The 16,440-nt window shown below is 48.1% G+C and overlaps 1 protein-coding gene across 6 annotated transcripts in view; it reads left to right on the top strand.

Annotated features, from left to right (window-relative positions):
* PTPRA (protein tyrosine phosphatase receptor type A) overlaps nucleotides 1-14,223 on the top strand; it is a 131,382-nt gene extending 117,159 nt beyond the window's left edge. For all 6 annotated transcript variants that reach the window (XM_081096822.1, XM_081096823.1, XM_081096821.1 and 3 more), the window contains 7 exons: nucleotides 333-426; nucleotides 747-823; nucleotides 1,313-1,447; nucleotides 7,559-7,684; nucleotides 7,764-7,915; nucleotides 13,218-13,353; nucleotides 13,929-14,223. In XM_081096822.1, the coding sequence (XP_080952948.1) occupies nucleotides 333-426; nucleotides 747-823; nucleotides 1,313-1,447; nucleotides 7,559-7,684; nucleotides 7,764-7,915; nucleotides 13,218-13,353; nucleotides 13,929-14,003 (795 nt within the window). In that variant the 3' untranslated portion in view covers nucleotides 14,004-14,223. The remainder of the gene's footprint in view (nucleotides 1-332; nucleotides 427-746; nucleotides 824-1,312; nucleotides 1,448-7,558; nucleotides 7,685-7,763; nucleotides 7,916-13,217; nucleotides 13,354-13,928) is intronic.
* Nucleotides 14,224-16,440: the final 2,217 nt, after the last annotated feature.

The following is a 16,440-nucleotide window of genomic DNA, read 5'->3' as shown; positions in this document are numbered from 1 at the left end:
TCGGGTGGAACAGCAGGGAGAGGGAAGGTGGACCTCCTGTCAGGCTAAGATCTTTGCTCCATGATCATTAAGTTCCAGCCCAGGGGAATCCAGAAGGGTTCACAGGAGCCTGGAAGGAAGGCAGTTTCCCAAACACTTTTTTGACTTGTTGACTGAGCTTAAAGACAGAAGAAAGTGTTCCAACAAAGACATGGTGGAAATGAAGGTCAGGGTTATGGTGAGGAGCTGTATGCAGCCAGAATGGCTTGGAGACACAGATTCAGTGACAGGCATAATCTTGTCAAGTTCAGTTACTGGGATCAGTAATGTTTTCCCTCCCCTTCCCAATTCAGAAATTAACATCAATCAAAATCCAGAATGACAAGATGCGGACTGGAAACCTTCCAGCCAACATGAAGAAGAACCGGGTTTTACAGATCATTCCATGTAAGAGCCCTCTCCCCACCCCCAAAGCCTTCGCCTCCAACCCTTCCCCTATACCTTTTCCACTTCTCAGGTACTAGTTAATGATCCGCTTGGAGACAAGAATTAGGGCATTGCCTCTCGTTGCCCTCAGTTCTTTAATGGCTTCAAAAATAAAAGAGCATGAAAGCCAAAGGGATTCTCCCTCCTGGTCAGAGAACAAGCATGTTACTGCCCAGCTAGAATATATCTGCCCAGAGCCTGGGGTCGGGGGGAAAGATGGAAAGAGAGGGAGGAGAGGACAAGTGATATTGAGGAACCACAATCTGCTGTCCTTCCTACAGATGAGTTCAACAGAGTGATCATTCCAGTTAAGAGGGGTGAGGAGAACACCGACTACGTGAACGCATCCTTCATTGACGTAAGTGCTATCTGTGTCCCCAGAGCTCCCAACACTCCATGGAGATTCATCTGCGCCTTGCATTCCCCTCATCCCCCAGGTGTTGGGAAAGTTATCTTTGAATCAATCATCAGTTCAGAACTGATCCCTACCCTAGATCTGTCGGGTCCCAGAGAGCAGAAGATGGGGGGAAGCAGGGGCTATACCAGGGTTATAACTGGAGGAAAATGTTCACAACACAAACCACAGCCAAAGGCTGAAAACCTCTGATCTTCCCATTCCTACCGGCAAAAGGACAACATCGCCAACCAGGGCCCACTTCTCCCTCTTTCCCTCACCCTCATAGAAAAAGACCAGCTTATCAGACAGAGTTTGGTCCTTGGCCAAAAGGGATCTCTGCCTAAAATGGATTTGCCTCCAAGCAGCCCCATCCCTTCCTAGTAGCCTCTTCTCCACTGGCCCCTCCCTGATTAAACCACCTCACTGCTACCATTGACATGGCCCGTACAGGGCTACCGGCAGAAGGACTCCTACATCGCCAGCCAGGGCCCTCTTCTCCACACAATTGAGGACTTCTGGCGAATGATCTGGGAGTGGAAATCCTGCTCTATCGTGATGCTGACAGAACTGGAGGAGAGAGGCCAGGTGAGCACAAAAAGGTCCTGGGCTGTAGGAAACAGAGGACACATGAAAGCTGGTGGGGTGGGGAGGGGGTTATGGGGTATGTTTGGACCTTTTCTTTAACTTAAACTGCCCAAAGAGCCATCTCTAGGCAGTATTGCGCAGTCAGTTGGTATCTGAGCAATCAGGAGTTTCTCTCAGGACTGGAAGAGCAGTGTGGTCTGAGCTTGCATTCAGTTTTCAGACAGCTCACACCCTCTCTTCTCCTGAATACAGTTTGTCCTCCCTACCCACAGCCTAGCTTTGTGCATACTCTCCTCCCACCTCCCCAGGCAGGGCAGGGCTCTCCATCAACAGGATCCCAAGGCATCTTTAGCCTGGGCCACAGTGGGTATAGCCACTGCGAGCCCCTGGTCCGGATTCCTCAGGCCCATGTTATACCTCCTGAGGAAGGCAGGGAGTCCCTGCCCTTTTGCCTAGAGGAGAGTCATTTTCAATAGATTTGTACACTGAAGTTTCTCTTTTTAAATATTCCAAAGCCTCTACCTTCTCCCCCAAAACCTTGCCTTCCAGCTGCTTAACTCAGCCTTTGAACTAGTGCTACCTCAGTAACAGCTCTCTGCCGTCTCCCACCTCACAGCCACAGGAAGCGCCCTGGAGTTCCATTTGCCTCCGTTGTTCCCCTTTTCTCTCAAGTAGCTGGCTTTAAGTCCACCTGCTTCCTTGTTTGTGTTGTTCTGTCCACATGGAGGGCTAAATTAAATAAATCCTGTAGCCTTCACCTGGCTGAGTAGGATAAGTTCCTGCCATCAGTTCAACATCTGTATTTGTCTTAATGTGGCTTCTCTTTATTCTTTAAATCCTTAAATTTTACCAGGCTTGTTTTCTCTCAGCACACCATACCTGCTTCCCTACAATAACTGTGTCACCTTGAAACTCAATCTGCAGCGCTAACGTAATTCTGATCTTCCCATTCCTACCGGCAAAAGGACAACATCGCCAACCAGGGCCCACTTCTCCCTCTTTCCCTCACCCTCATAGAAAAAGACCAGCTTATCAGACAGAGTTTGGTCCCTGGGGACCTCCTTCCAGTCTGCCCCTTTTCTTCTCTGTTATGCCTCTTTGCCTAAACTAAAATCTAAAATATCTTAAAGCTGTTAGGTGTGGGACCATAGTACAGTTGACCCTTGAACACAGGGGTTGGGGCCCTGACCCCCCTCACAGTTGAAAGTCCATGTATAACTTTTAACTCTCCAAGCACTTCAGTCATCTCTTGCTACGTTCGGGGGATTGGTTCCAGGAATCGCCATGGATTTCCAACCACAGATTAAAAATACTGTTTTCAGGCCATGGTTGGTAGAATTCACGGATGTGAAACCTGGGAATACAGAGGACTGACTGTGTATTTAATGAAAAACAGGCCCATATTAGTAACCTGTGTAGGTCAAACCTGTGTTGTTTGAGCATCCACAGGATATTTTTCTTGTCATTGTGTGATTCTAGCTCATACTCTGTTACTGTCAAGCCCGTTTGGATCTTAGCAGTTCTAATAATTCAAAAGCCCCAATCTTCAGTCCTAATAACTGTGTAAAGGCATGTTGGGAGGGAACTGTGGTAGAAAAATTCATTCTAGCCCCAGCTGGTTCAGCTCAGTGTATAGAGCGTCAGTCTGCAGACTGAAGGGTCCTGGGTTCGATTCCAATCAAGGGCACATGCCCGAGTTGCAGGCTTGATCCCCAGTAGGGGGCGTGCAGGAGGCAGCCGATCAATGATTTTCACTCATCATTGATGTTACTATCTCTCTCTCCCTCTCCCTGCCTCTCTGAAATCAATAAAAAGATATTTTTAAAATAAAAGAAAGAAAGAAAAAGAAAAAGAAAAATTCATTCTAGCTCTGGGCAGTATGGCTCAGTTGGCTGGGCATTCTCCTGTGCATCGAAAGGTTGCCAATTGGATTCCCGGTCAGGGCACATGCCCAGGTTGCGGGATTGATCCCCAGTAGGACACATGCAGGAAGCAGCCAATTGATGTTTCTCTCTCTCCTTTTCCCTTCCCCTTTCTCTAAAATCAATTTAAAAATAAAATTCAATTTAAAAAAAGACAAAGAGGGGGGGGGAAGAGAATAAATAATAAAATAAAGTAGAAACTTATTCTACCCGCCAGAGCCCTAAAAACCAGTAGAATCTATGCAAATGATCCTTATTTAGGATTAACTGAAGAGTGGGGCTCACCCCAAGGCCACCCCTGGCTCCTAGTGGGCCCACGTATAATAGCACTGGTCTGTGGCATTTATTTGATCCACCACTTTACTAATCCTTACCCGAGGATATGTTTATTTTTTTATTGATTTTCAGGGAGAGAAACATCAATATGAGAGAAACATCGATTGGTTGCCTCCTGTATGCACCCCACCGGAAATCAGATTGCAACTTTTTGGTGAACAGGACAGTGTTCAACCAACTGAGCCCCTCATCCAGGGCCAATAATCCTGTGTTTTAAAATAAGCTCATTATTATGTATAAAGGGGGTAGTGAATGATCACAAATATAAAAGGCAAGAAAGTGTACTAAAATTGACTTTTTTTCTTTGAGAGTCAGAAAGCTTTAACTATCAGTGGTATTTATTTTTCTACTTAATTTCCCCAAAGCTTTTATAATGAACATAGAACACATTTATGGTTGAGGATTTTTTTTAAATGTGTTTTTATTCATTTTTTTAAATCCTCACCCAAGGATATTTTTTCCATTGATTTTTAGAGAGAGTGGAATGGAGAGGGAGAGACAGAAGCACCAATGTGAGGGAGACACATCGATTGGTTGCCTCCCACATGCCTCCAACCAGGGCCGGGAACTTGCAACCAAGGTATGTGCCCTTGACTGGAATTGAACCCTTCAGTCCAAAGGCTGATGGTAGGGGTTATTAAGGATTTTTAAATTGCCAGTAATGAAGTATCTAAGATACTCCCCCAAATGCTCTAAAGAAATGAACAGGATTTTGTTTTATTTATGTGTTTATTAGAGGCCCAGAGCATGAAATTCGTGCACGGATGGGGTCCCTAGCGGCTACCAGCCAGGGCCTCCCTTCCCCAGGTGCTGGCTGCTGGCTGGGGCCTTCCTTCATTCCGTGCTGCCCCGTGGTGGTCAGCGCACATCATAGCGAGTGATCGAACTTCCGGTCGGTCGAACTCCTGAGGGGACACTTTGCATATTAGGCTTTTATATATATAGACTAGAGGCCCGGTGCACAAAAATTTGTGCACTCGGAGGGGAGAGGGGGTCCCTCAGCCCGGCCTGTGCCCTCTAGCAGTCTGGGACCCCTCGGGAGATAACGACCTGCTGGCTTAGTCCCGCTCCCAGGTGGCAGAGGGCAGGCCCAATCCCTAGGTGCAGCCCCTGGTCGGGCTCAGAGTAAGGCCGATTGGGGAGTTGGGGCGCCGCCCCCTGTCATGCACAGAGCAGGGCGGATTGGGAGGTTGTGATGCCACCCTCAGTCACGCTCAGGGTAGGGCCAATTGTGGGGTTGGGGCACCGCCCCCTGTCACACTCAAGGCAGGGTCGATGGGGAGGTTGCAACGCCACCCCCTGTCACGCACAGAGCAGGGCCAATCGGGGTTGGGGCACTGCCCCCTGTCACTCACAGAGCAGGGCCCATCAGGGGGGTTGGGGCTCCGTACCCTGTCACGCACAGAGCAGGGTCAATCAGGGGGTTGGGGAGCTCCCCCCTGTCACTCACAGAGTAGGGCCGATATGGGAGTTGGGGCACCGCCATTCTCACACTCAGGGCAGGGCTGACGGGGAGGTTATGGCTCTACCCCGTCACTCACACAGCAGGGCCCATGGGGGCGGGTTGGGGCGCCGCACCCTGTCACACACAGAGCCACAGGGCCATCAGGGGGTTGGGGAGCTCCCCCCCTATCAGGCACAGAGCAGAGCCAATCAGGGGGCTGGGGCGCTGCCCTGTCACACACAGAGCAGGGCCCGTGGGGGGAGGTTGGGACGCCGCACCCTGTCACACACAGAGCAGGGCCGATCAGGGGGTTGGGGCGCCGCAGCCTGTCACACACAGAGTCGCAGGGCGATCAGGGGGTTTGGGCGCTGCCCCCTGTCATGCTGATCCCGGTGCCAGGAGGCCTCGCGGCTCCGCTGATCCTGGTGCTGGGAGGCATATTACCCTTTTACTATATAGGATAGAGGCCTGGTACATGGGTGGGGGCTGGCTGGTTTGCCCTGAAGGGTGTCCTGGATCAGGGTGGGGGTCCCCACTGGGGTGCCTGGCCAGCCTGGGTGAGGGGATGATGGCTGTTTGCACCTGGTCACACACCCTTCAGGGTGGGGGTCCCCACTGGGGTGCCTGGCCAGTCTGGGTGAGGGGCTGAGGGCTGTTTTCAGGCTGGCGGGTGACTGAAGCTCCCAACTGCTCCTTTTTTTATTATTATTTTTTATTCTGGGCCAGCTTTAGCTCTGACTCCAGCTCTGAGGCCTCTGCTGCTGAAAGCAGATATCTGGTTGGTTTGGGTTCTGTAATCGAAACACTGTATCAACTCCAGCTCTGAGATCCCAGCTCGCTGAAAGCAGGTTTCTGGGGTTTTGTTTAGCTTCTATATTTGTAACTATGTTTCAAACTGCAAGCTCAGAAGCCGGCAAGGCAGGTGGGGAAGGTTGGTTTCCTCCGTCACTGAAGCAAGCAAGCTTCATGTTAGTTTCAAGCTGCCTGGCTGCCGGCCGCCATCTTGGCTGGCAGTTAATTTGCATATCGCCCTGATTAGCCAATGGGAAGGGTAGCGGATGTACACTAATTACCATGTTTCTCTTTTATTAGATAGGATACCTTGGGTTGTTCTTAGACATTGAACAAATTCATTTATCAGATACTTACTGAGACCTAACATAGGCAGGCATTGTGAAAGGTGCTGGGAATACAAAGATGAAGAGAAGCAGCCCCAGCCCACAAGAAGCTGTAGAGGGAACTGAGTTGGGTATAAAAAAAAAAATACAACACAACAGACGGTAGTCCTGGCCTGTATGGTTCAGTTGGTTGGGTATTGTCCTGTCCACTGAAAGGTTTTGGGCTTAATCCCCAGTAGAGGGCATGCAGGAGGCAGTCGATCAGTGTTGCCCTCTCTCTCTCTCTCTCTCTCTCTCTCTCTCTCTCTCTCTCTTTTTCTTCCCCCCCCTCTCCCTCTCTCCCTCCCTCCCTCCCCCCCCTCCTTCTCCCTCCCTCCCTCCCTCCCTCCTTTCCCCCCTTCCCCTCTCTCTAAAAGTCAATAAAAAAATCTTTAAAGTAAAAAACAGACAGCGTGCCGAAACCGGTTTGGCTCAGTGGATAGAGCGTCGGCCTGCGGACTGAAAGGTCCCAGGTTCGATTCCGGTCAAGGGCATGTACCTGGGTTGCGGGCATATCCCCAGTAGGAGATGTGCAGGAGGCAGCTGATCGATGTTTCTCTCTCATCGATGTTTCTAACTCTCTATCTCTCTCCCTTCCTCTCTGTAAAAAAAAAAAAATCAATAAAAAAATATATATTAAAAAAAAACAGACAGCGAACCATCTTCTCACTAGCAAGGACAGACATGCAAGTGCTAGCAACTTTAAGGTACCATTGCAGATGAAAGAAATAAAGAAAAAGAAGAATGACGGCATATTGTGGACTGGGCTGTGGTAAAGCACCATGGCTAGGCAAGGGTGATATAATTGGGTTCGGTTTTTCTGGATTAGCAGTCTGGCATGTAAACAGCTATAAGATATGGGAACGCTCCAAGGAAACAAAGGGAGGGGAGAAGTTGGAACAAAGATATTCATTCCTCCTCACCCTCCACCCTGCCACTGAGTGTTGGATGCCCCTATGGGGTGATGGTCGAGTTTTTCTAGGACTCCATCAGTGTTGCAAAGTACACCGTAAGTAAGTAACACCAAATGCTTAATTGATTATCTCTGGTAGTGGAAATAAGTTGTTAAATATAGATGTCCTGGAGTAATGTTAAGTAACGTTATGACCCTCTGAGTTTTCAATACTTTGGGGATGACGTGTATTGGGTAACAGGTAGCTGTGCTGGGAAGAGGGCAGGCAGTTCATGGGGCAGCCCTGCCTCTTCCACACATGGTGTTATGAGCCGCTTACACTCTCATTTGTCCTTCCAGGAGAAGTGTGCCCAATACTGGCCCTCAGATGGACTGGTGTCCTATGGAGACATCACAGTGGAGCTGAAGAAGGAGGAGGAATGTGAGAGCTACACCGTCAGAGACCTCCTGGTCACCAACACCAGGGTAAGATGGCTGGTGGATGAGGCTTCTCCCACAGGGAAACCTGGGTGCCCCTACCTCTCTGATGGCCCTTCCTCCAAAGGAGAACAAGAGCAGGCAGATCCGGCAGTTCCACTTCCATGGTTGGCCTGAAGTGGGCATCCCCAGCGATGGGAAGGGCATGATCAACATCATCGCAGCCGTGCAGAAGCAGCAGCAGCAGTCAGGGAACCACCCCATCACCGTGCACTGCAGGTACCGCTCACTCCAGCCCTCAGAGGGGAGAGAAAAAAAGTGATGAGAAGCAGGCCAGTTGGAGGCAATCATAAGCATGTATCAGACAGTGAGGATGGGTGGACGAGAACAGTTTGTTGGTGAGCACATGGCAATCAAGTTCCATGACCCTAGGACTGGGCCAAATGATAGGAGAGGATCCTGGTGTTTGAACTTCGCACATTATGTGCCGGGGAACCTGGCCTCCTTGTGAAACACAGGAATAAGAAAAGCAATTATTGAAGACAGTTTGGAGAAAAATGAACAAGACTAAGAACATAGTTGTGAAAGAGAAGAGGAGTCAGGGTGTCTCCCGGGTTTGAGACAGGGTTACTGGTAATGGTGTCACAGAAGAAAGATGGTAAAAGGGGTCTCATTGCGGGAGGGAGGGGAAGGTGAATTTTCTTTGGAGCATGTTCGCGATTACATTTTAGAAAAAATATTTACCATGAGTTTGTAACTAGGAAAAATATCTATTTTAAAGGGGAAGGAAGAATATATTAAAAATTTCTACAGCCCTAGCCAGTTTGAATAGAGCAGCGGTTCTCAACCTGTGGGTCGCGAGCCCTTTGGGGGTTGAACAACCCTTTCATAGGGGTCACCTAAGACCATCGGAAAACACATATATAATTACATATTGTTTTTGTGATTAATCACTATGCTTTAATTATGTTCAGTTTGTAACAATGAAAATACATCCTGCATATCAGATATTTACATTACGATTCATAACAGTAGCAAAATTACAGTTATGGAGTAGCAATGAAAATAATTTTATGGTTGGGGGTCACCACAACATGAGGAACTGTATTAAAGGGTCGTGGCATTAGGAAGGTTGAGAACCACTGGAATAGAGCATTGCCCTTGGACTAAAGGGTCCAGGGTTCAATTCCATTCAAGGGTACGTACCTAGGTTGCAGGCTCAATCCCTGGCCCTGGTCGGGGCATGTGCAGGAGGCAACCAATCGATGTTTCTCTCTCTCTCTCTCTCTCTCTTTCCCCCTCCCTTCCACTTTCTCTAAAAAGCAATTGAAAACATCCTCACGTGAGGATTAACAAAAAAAAGAAAAGAGTAAGTTAATTTAATAAAAAATTCCTGCAAATTAGTTTGAAAATAGATAAAGGAGCAAAGGAACTTCTAGGAATGTATCCAGAAAATGTTCTTCAAGTGGCCAAAATGAAATAATTACAAGGATTGAACCACTGCTTCTAATAGTAAAATATTATAAATAATGTAAACATATTAATAAGGGACTGATTCAGTAAGCTCTGATATGTCTCATACTACAGAGCTGTAAAAAATTGATGAGGAATCTGTTTATAGACTGGTATGGAATAATCCTCTAGATTTATTTTTGGTGAGAAAAGTAGTGGGAGACAGGAAAAGAATATGTATATGTTTATGTTGGTTTAAGCATAAAATACCTCTGCAAGGACACACAGGACCTGATGACATTGCTTGTTTCCCAGGAGGTAATTTGAAGGGCAGAGAAATGAAGTAGGAAGGAGAGTTTTGGACCTTTTTGAAATTTGAACTATGCTAATTAATATCTGTACAAAAATAAATCATTTTAAAAGGTGAAGAGGAAAAAGGCAAAGTACATTAACTAATACTAACGAATAGTAAACATGGAATGATGCTAGACCTTCCTCAGAATATGAGAAATGGGAATGCAAACAATGAAACATGGCTCTTGCCCATTGGACCAGCAAAAGTAAAAGGATTCAGTGGCCTAGAGACTTCCTGCCCATACTTTTTATCCCTTGGTCACCCTTGCTCTTCACCCTTGGTCACCCTCTCTTAGGACATCCCAGATTCTCTAGCTACCATGCCTGCACCATGCAGCTGAATGTGGCCGAAAAAAGCACTGTGTTATGGGCCTCATTTTACATTTCTGACCCCTGACCTCGTGGTTGGCCCTTAGTGCTGCCCTGCAGTCCTCTGCATCTCCCAGTCTCCTAGACCAGAGCTAGGCAAGTAGGGCCCGTCACCAAATCCAGCCTGCCACCTGGTTTCGCGTGAGCCTGCAAGCTAAGAACTGTTTTTATATTTTTAAGTGGTTTTTTAAAAATCAAAAGACTATTTCATGGCATGAAAATTCCATAAAATTCAAGGTTTATTGGAACACAACTATGCTCATGTGTTTGTATTGGTCGGGGCAGCTCTCATGCTCCAGTGGTAGATCTGAGGTCTTAGTGGGGCCCTCCTCATCGCACAGTGCTGCTCAGCACACAATAAGTTACAATTGCCCAGTTATTACTCAGTTTTATCTCTTCCCAGAAAAACCTAAAATATTTCTATCTGGCCCTTTATAGAAAAACTTGTCAGCCTTTTTCCCAGATGATTATTTCATGCCTCCTTTCAAATCTCAAACCTCCAGCACCTCTCCCATCCTCATATTTAAAAGGTGACTGTGTTTTCTATCTAAGAAAAGAGAAGCAATCAGAGAGAACTTCCACATACTCCCACCACCACAGCTCATCATCTACCTGTGCTGGTGCTGTGGACCCTGCAGCCCTCCTGTTCAGTGGATGAGTTGTCTGACCTCTCTGAAGGCAGCTACGTTAATCATCTCTTGTTGTGTAATATTACCACAAACTTAACATCTGAGAACAACACACATTTATCTCTCAGTCTCTGTGATCAGGATTCTGACATGTCTCAGCTGAGTCTTGTGCTTCAGGGTCTCACAAGGTTACAATCAAGGTGCTGGCCAGGGCTGTGGACCCACCTGAGGCTCAGACAGGGAAGGATCCACCTCCAAGTGTGTTTGGTTGTTGGTAGCATTCAGTTCCTTGTAGGTGCTGGACTGGAAGCCTCTTGTTTGAAGTTTCTTGCAACATGGACCTCAGTATGGGTGCTTGTTTCTTCTAAGCCAGCAAAGGAGAGAGCATCTTGCAAAACAGGCATTAGGATCTCATGTAACATAATCATGTATATGTAATTGTATACATGCTATCACTTGCTCTTTCTGTTGGTTAGTAGCATATCACAGGTCCCTCCCACACTCAAGTGGGATCACACAAGGGCATGAACACCAGACAGGCCACACTAGAGCTTGTCTACACCCTGACCCTCCACTTAGATACCAGTTCTGTCTCCTTTTATCTCCTCAGGGACATGACTTCACTATGCTACATGATCTTCTCAAATAACTACCTACATAACTACATCTTCATACAAATTTGCTATAATTTCTCCCATCTTAATATTTTTAAAAAAAAACTCTGCCTCCAATTCTCCCCCAGCTACTCCTCTATTTCTCTGTTTTCCTTAATATTAATTGTTCTTAAAAGCTTTGTTCATACTTACTCTCCAACTAGTCTCCTCCCTTTCTCTCTTGATTCCATTCCAATTACAAACACACACACACACACTCATACTCCATTGTAGCTGCCCCTGGGAGGGGCACCTGTGACCTTTCCCAGGTCACAGTCTCATTATCCTTCACCTTCATCAGTACAGTGGGGCCTTGACTTACGAGTTTGATTTGTTCTGAGACCAAGCTCATTAAGGAGCTTGTTAACTCAAATTACTCTGTCAACTCAAAGCAAAAACGGTGGAGAGACAGCTGGTATCTCAAAAAACTCGTTAGTCGGGACACTCGTAAGTCAAGGCCCCACTGTATTGGACAGTTGATCGCTCACGTCTCTATGGAATGCTTTCAGCATAGCTTCTCTCCTGCAGCCCTCCTGTTCAGTTTTTGTCATCAGCTGTTCCTTCTCTGTCGCCTTTGCCCATTCCTTTCCATCTGTGGTCTGGGCCCTAGTCCTTGGACCTCTTCTATGTCAACTAACAGTCACTCCCCTAGGTGAGCCCGTCTGAGTCTCCTGGCTTTGATACCAGCATCCAAATCTTTTTTTTAAATCCTCACTCAATATTTTTTCCATTGATTTTTAGAGAGAGTGGAAGGAAGAGGAAGAGTCAGGGACACATCAATTGGTTGCCTCCCGAATGCCCCTGACCAGGGCAGGGAGCCTGCAACTGAGGTATGTGCCCTTGATTAGAACTGAACCTGGGATCCTTCAGCCCATAGGCCAGCAATCTATCCCGAGCCAAATGGGCTAGGGCAGCACCCAAATCTTTATATATATATATATGCACGCACACACACACACAAATACACACATATATACATGATTTCAGAGAGGAAGAGAAAGGGAAAGAGAGAGACATCAATGATGAGAAAGAAATACCCCACACTGGAGATTGAGCCCGCAACCCAAGCACGTGCCCTTCACCGGAATCAAACCCGGGACCCTTCAGTCTACAGGCGGACGTTCTATCCACTGAGCCAAACAGGCTAGTGCAGCACCCAAATCTTCATCACCAGTTCAACCTCTCCCCTAAACTTCATATTCATATATCTTAACCTCAGCAGTTCCACTTGAGCATTTCAGTTTAAAGGGTTTCAGTCAGAACAGATACTTCTTTCTAAGCCTACTGTTGCCATAACCTTCTCCAAATCAGTAAGTGGCATTTCAGTCACCACTCGACTCAAGTGAGATGCCTTAAAGTCTTCCTGTTCTCCTCTTTTTTTCTCACACATGTTCATCGAATGCTCTACCTTGCTCTACATGCAAAATAATTTCAGAACCAAGTGTTCTCACTCCCTCCACCAGGACCTCTCTGTCCAAGCCACATCCCCTTTTCCCAGCAATTATACTGGCCTCACTGCTTTTCCTGTTTCCACCCTTTCCCCAGCTCTCCCCGCCCTTCCTAGAACTCTTGTTTCTCTTTTTCCTTCCTGTGCTGCGTATCTTACCATCTGGGGATACTGCTGCCCACCACAGTCCCTACCACACAGCAGGCACTCAGTAGGGTCTGGTGAGTGAATCAGCTGGTAACTTTAAACAGGGTGGACAGTGTCATGGCGAGAATTTGGGTTCCTAGGATTTAGGAAGAAAATGAGAGGCGTGGAGAAGAATCAGCACACACATACTAGTGCAGAGAGGCAGGTGTGTCAGGGGAAAGAGAGGATGAGAACTCTAACATGAGTGAGCAGCAGGTCAGGGCAGTCCAGGCTTGTTTGTAGGTAGACACCAAAGGCTCAGGGCTGACCCATAGGCTAGTCCCTCGCCAGGCAAAGTAGGCGGTGCAGGGAGGGCAGCAGGGGTGCACCTGCCTCCCCAGAGCTATGTGAGCAGGGGCTTATGTGGTGAGGAGCAGACGGGCCTCCTGCTCCCCCCCCAGCACCAACTTCAGCCTTTATCCACTCACTGCCACCTTCACTCACCTTGTCAGCTCAGAGGGTTGGTGTATTGTTTGTCTCCTCTATTACAGTGCGGGGGCAGGACGGACAGGGACCTTCTGTGCCCTAAGCACAGTCCTGGAACGGGTGAAAGCGGAGGGGATTCTGGATGTCTTCCAAACCGTCAAGAGCCTGCGGCTGCAGAGGCCACACATGGTCCAGACACTGGTATGCTGCCGCGTGTGTCCACACCCCCTCTAGCCCTTCTTCATCAGGGGAGCTCGGGGGGGGGCTCTTCCTAGTTGTCAGAGCCTATGTAATTGCAGACCCGTTCTTCCCTTCCCCAGGGCGCCCCAGACAGAACAAGCCCTGTCACCAGTAACTCTCTGCCTGGTGCTCCCCTGCCTGGCCTGGGCAGGGCACCTCATGGGCTGGTCACACTTCTCCATGAGTCCAGGGAAGGGAAGACTCAGGAGTGCCTCCTCTCTTCCGCTCAGGCTCCCTATGAAGAGGTCTGGCTCCTGACAGTCTGACCAGTAACCACTGAGTATGGGGAAAGTAAATTTTAAGATATTTGGGAGTTAATGAGGTGCCTCAAGCGTGACAGGCATAGTGAGGTGTGGGCCACACAGCCATCTCCCCACCAGCTCTACCAAACCAGCACACATCTGACCGCTTCTTCTCTGGTCGCCTCCATCTGTAGATGAGCTGTCCTCACCCAGAAGGGGATGCTGTCAGAACTCGGGCAGGAACCCCGTGTATGTTCTCATCAGTAACCCTGGCTTCCCCCTTTCGCTCTCCAGGAACAGTACGAGTTCTGCTACAAGGTGGTGCAGGAATATATCGATGCATTCTCAGATTATGCCAACTTCAAGTAAGGTGATGAGACCGTGGACAGGAGCATTGCCTTTAATATTTTGTAATATTCTGTTTGTTAATATACCCAAAATTGTGTATATATCTTATAACTGTTTTAGAAATTGGTACATAGGCTTCTATTACTTATTAGGTGGAGATTTTATATGTAAATGTGATAGCACTGATATTCCTTTTTCCAATGTTTTATTGGGGAATTAAATAGTGTGATGTTTGGACTGATATTGTGAAATTCTCTGCCTGGAAGTTGGGCTGAATTGTTCTGTATTTTACACATCTTTTCCTAAAGAAGAAACACGAAACCCTTTCCAGGTAGCTTGGCATCAACTAAGACAAAAGCACAAAGCTCTCAGAGCTCTTGAGGAAATTGGTTGTCCCAAGGCCCTGTCAGGCCGCTATTCCCTCCCTGCTCTGTAAGTAATCCCTCCCCTCCCCCTCTACACAGCCTCTTCTCCCACCACCCACATCCATCATGGGAGTAAGGGAACCAGAGTGGTACCTCTGTCACCACACAAGGGATTATCAGGTAATAAAAGCTTTGCCTCCCTGAGGAAACGTCTCTCCCTTTGTCTGGGGTGGGGCAGCCATACCAGAGCGGGGGCTCTCCTGGCCACTCCTGACCCTGCTGGTACTGTTTGGTCTCAACTGGCCCCAGAGAGGCCAGTCCTCCTGACTCCTCCTTTCCAATAAGTGCAGCCCCTCCAGCGCTTGGCTACATGCCAAGGACCCACCTTCCCTTCCCAGCCCATCTTTGGTGCAGTGGTCCCAGCCAGCCTGGCACTCTGGGAAGATAGCCAAGGGCATTGAGGAGAGAGGAAGTGGCTCGGGGCTAAGGCCAGTCTGACCTCTCTGGTGCTTTGTTACAAAACTACCTGGATTGTGTCACTCTGCCCAGAATAAGTCTTTATTCTCACACTTACTGTGTAAATAGCTTCAATTTTCTTTCACATCTGTCATCATTTCCAGGACTTCTATGTGGAAGTGCCTCAGATTCTGGATGGTGGGAGTCTTAGATTCCAACTTGATTTTGAGCTGAATATTAGGTCATAGTGTTTAACTTTTGTGTCTCAAATAAGGTGGATGTTCATTTATTTCTCATGTAATTGTCTGCCCAGTCCAGAGGCTCAGTATCCTCCCATCTCGTGGTTCCAGTGTCCCTTAGGGTGTTATTCTTTTCTTCATGGTTGGAGCTGGATCACTGTCTTTTCCCATGGAGAACGAAAAACAGTGGAAAGCAAGCAACTTCATTTTTAAGGACATGAAGCAAAATTTGCACTTTTCATTCTCATACATATCCCATTGGTTAAAACCTAGTCATAAGGCCACACCTAGCTACAGTGAGGCTGGGAAATGTAGTCTTTGGGAGCACAGCTGGGAGAGGGGGCCTGTCCACTGCCTCCTATCCTCACAAGCAGCTCATCATGGGCACAAGAGAATAAACTGTTTGTCATGGCTGTCAGTGCAGGACTGAGAGAGGCCTGCAGCCTGGCCTGGCCTGTAGGGCATTTCTTGAGGAGCAGGGCCAGGCCCTGGGCCTTCTCAGGCTCAGGACTGAGAGGTGACACCCTAGCCTGGTCCATGAAGGCACACTTGAGATATCAGTGCTGCTGTGCTTCTTGGAGGTGGGACTTGAACTGGACCCAAGGGATGCTGGATATTCAGATGAGTGAAAGGAGGAAAGGTCAGGTGGAGTCACATTACAGAGGACCTCGGAATCCAAGCAAGCAAGGACACCACGGCTCCAAGACGGGAGCCAAGTTTGGTACCACGTTCAGGATGTCTGCAGGGACACAACAGACCACCTCTGGAAGCTTGCAGGAGGTGAGTATGTGTCAGTGGAAGTACTCAGTCCCTTCTGTACGAACTAAGGAACTCCACGGGGCAGTAAACTCCGATTTCAGTAGTTTTAAAAGAAGCCTGGATAAATTAAGCAATGACAGAATCTGATGAATTTCTGATGAGAGGAGCTGTGTTTGGGGAAAAGACCCTGGCTCCTCGAACAAGCTACTTTTTGGTGTTTCTGTGTGACCAAGTCCAGGCAGATGGAGGAGGGCAGGCTTTGGGTCAGTAGGCTGTGCCGGAACGAGCAGAAGAGCCCTCGACATGCCCTCCACAGGCCCTGCCTCCCCTCCTCCCAGCAGGCTGCTCAACTGTTACCAGGGCTGGTACTGAGCAGCTGCACACTATTTTGGCCCGATGATTTTCTGCTGGAGTCCATGCTGATTTGACCAGTGGCTGGGCCAGTATTGTAAATATCACCTGGTTAACAGACGTCTTCAAGCAGGATTCACATGATTTCAAGAGACATAAACCCAACAGGAACTAGTCTGGGCTAAAAGGAAAGTGTATTGGGGCTCACACAGCATGATTGTGTGGGAAGGGCAGGGGTGACTACTTCATTCAGTGACCACCCGTCAGCCAGGATTTCTCAAAAGGGGA

Source organism: Myotis nattereri (genome assembly GCF_964212035.1).
Source record: "Myotis nattereri genome assembly, chromosome: 8".
Taxonomy (NCBI): Eukaryota; Metazoa; Chordata; class Mammalia; order Chiroptera; family Vespertilionidae; genus Myotis; species Myotis nattereri.
This window is presented reverse-complemented; position numbering and strand designations above follow the sequence as displayed.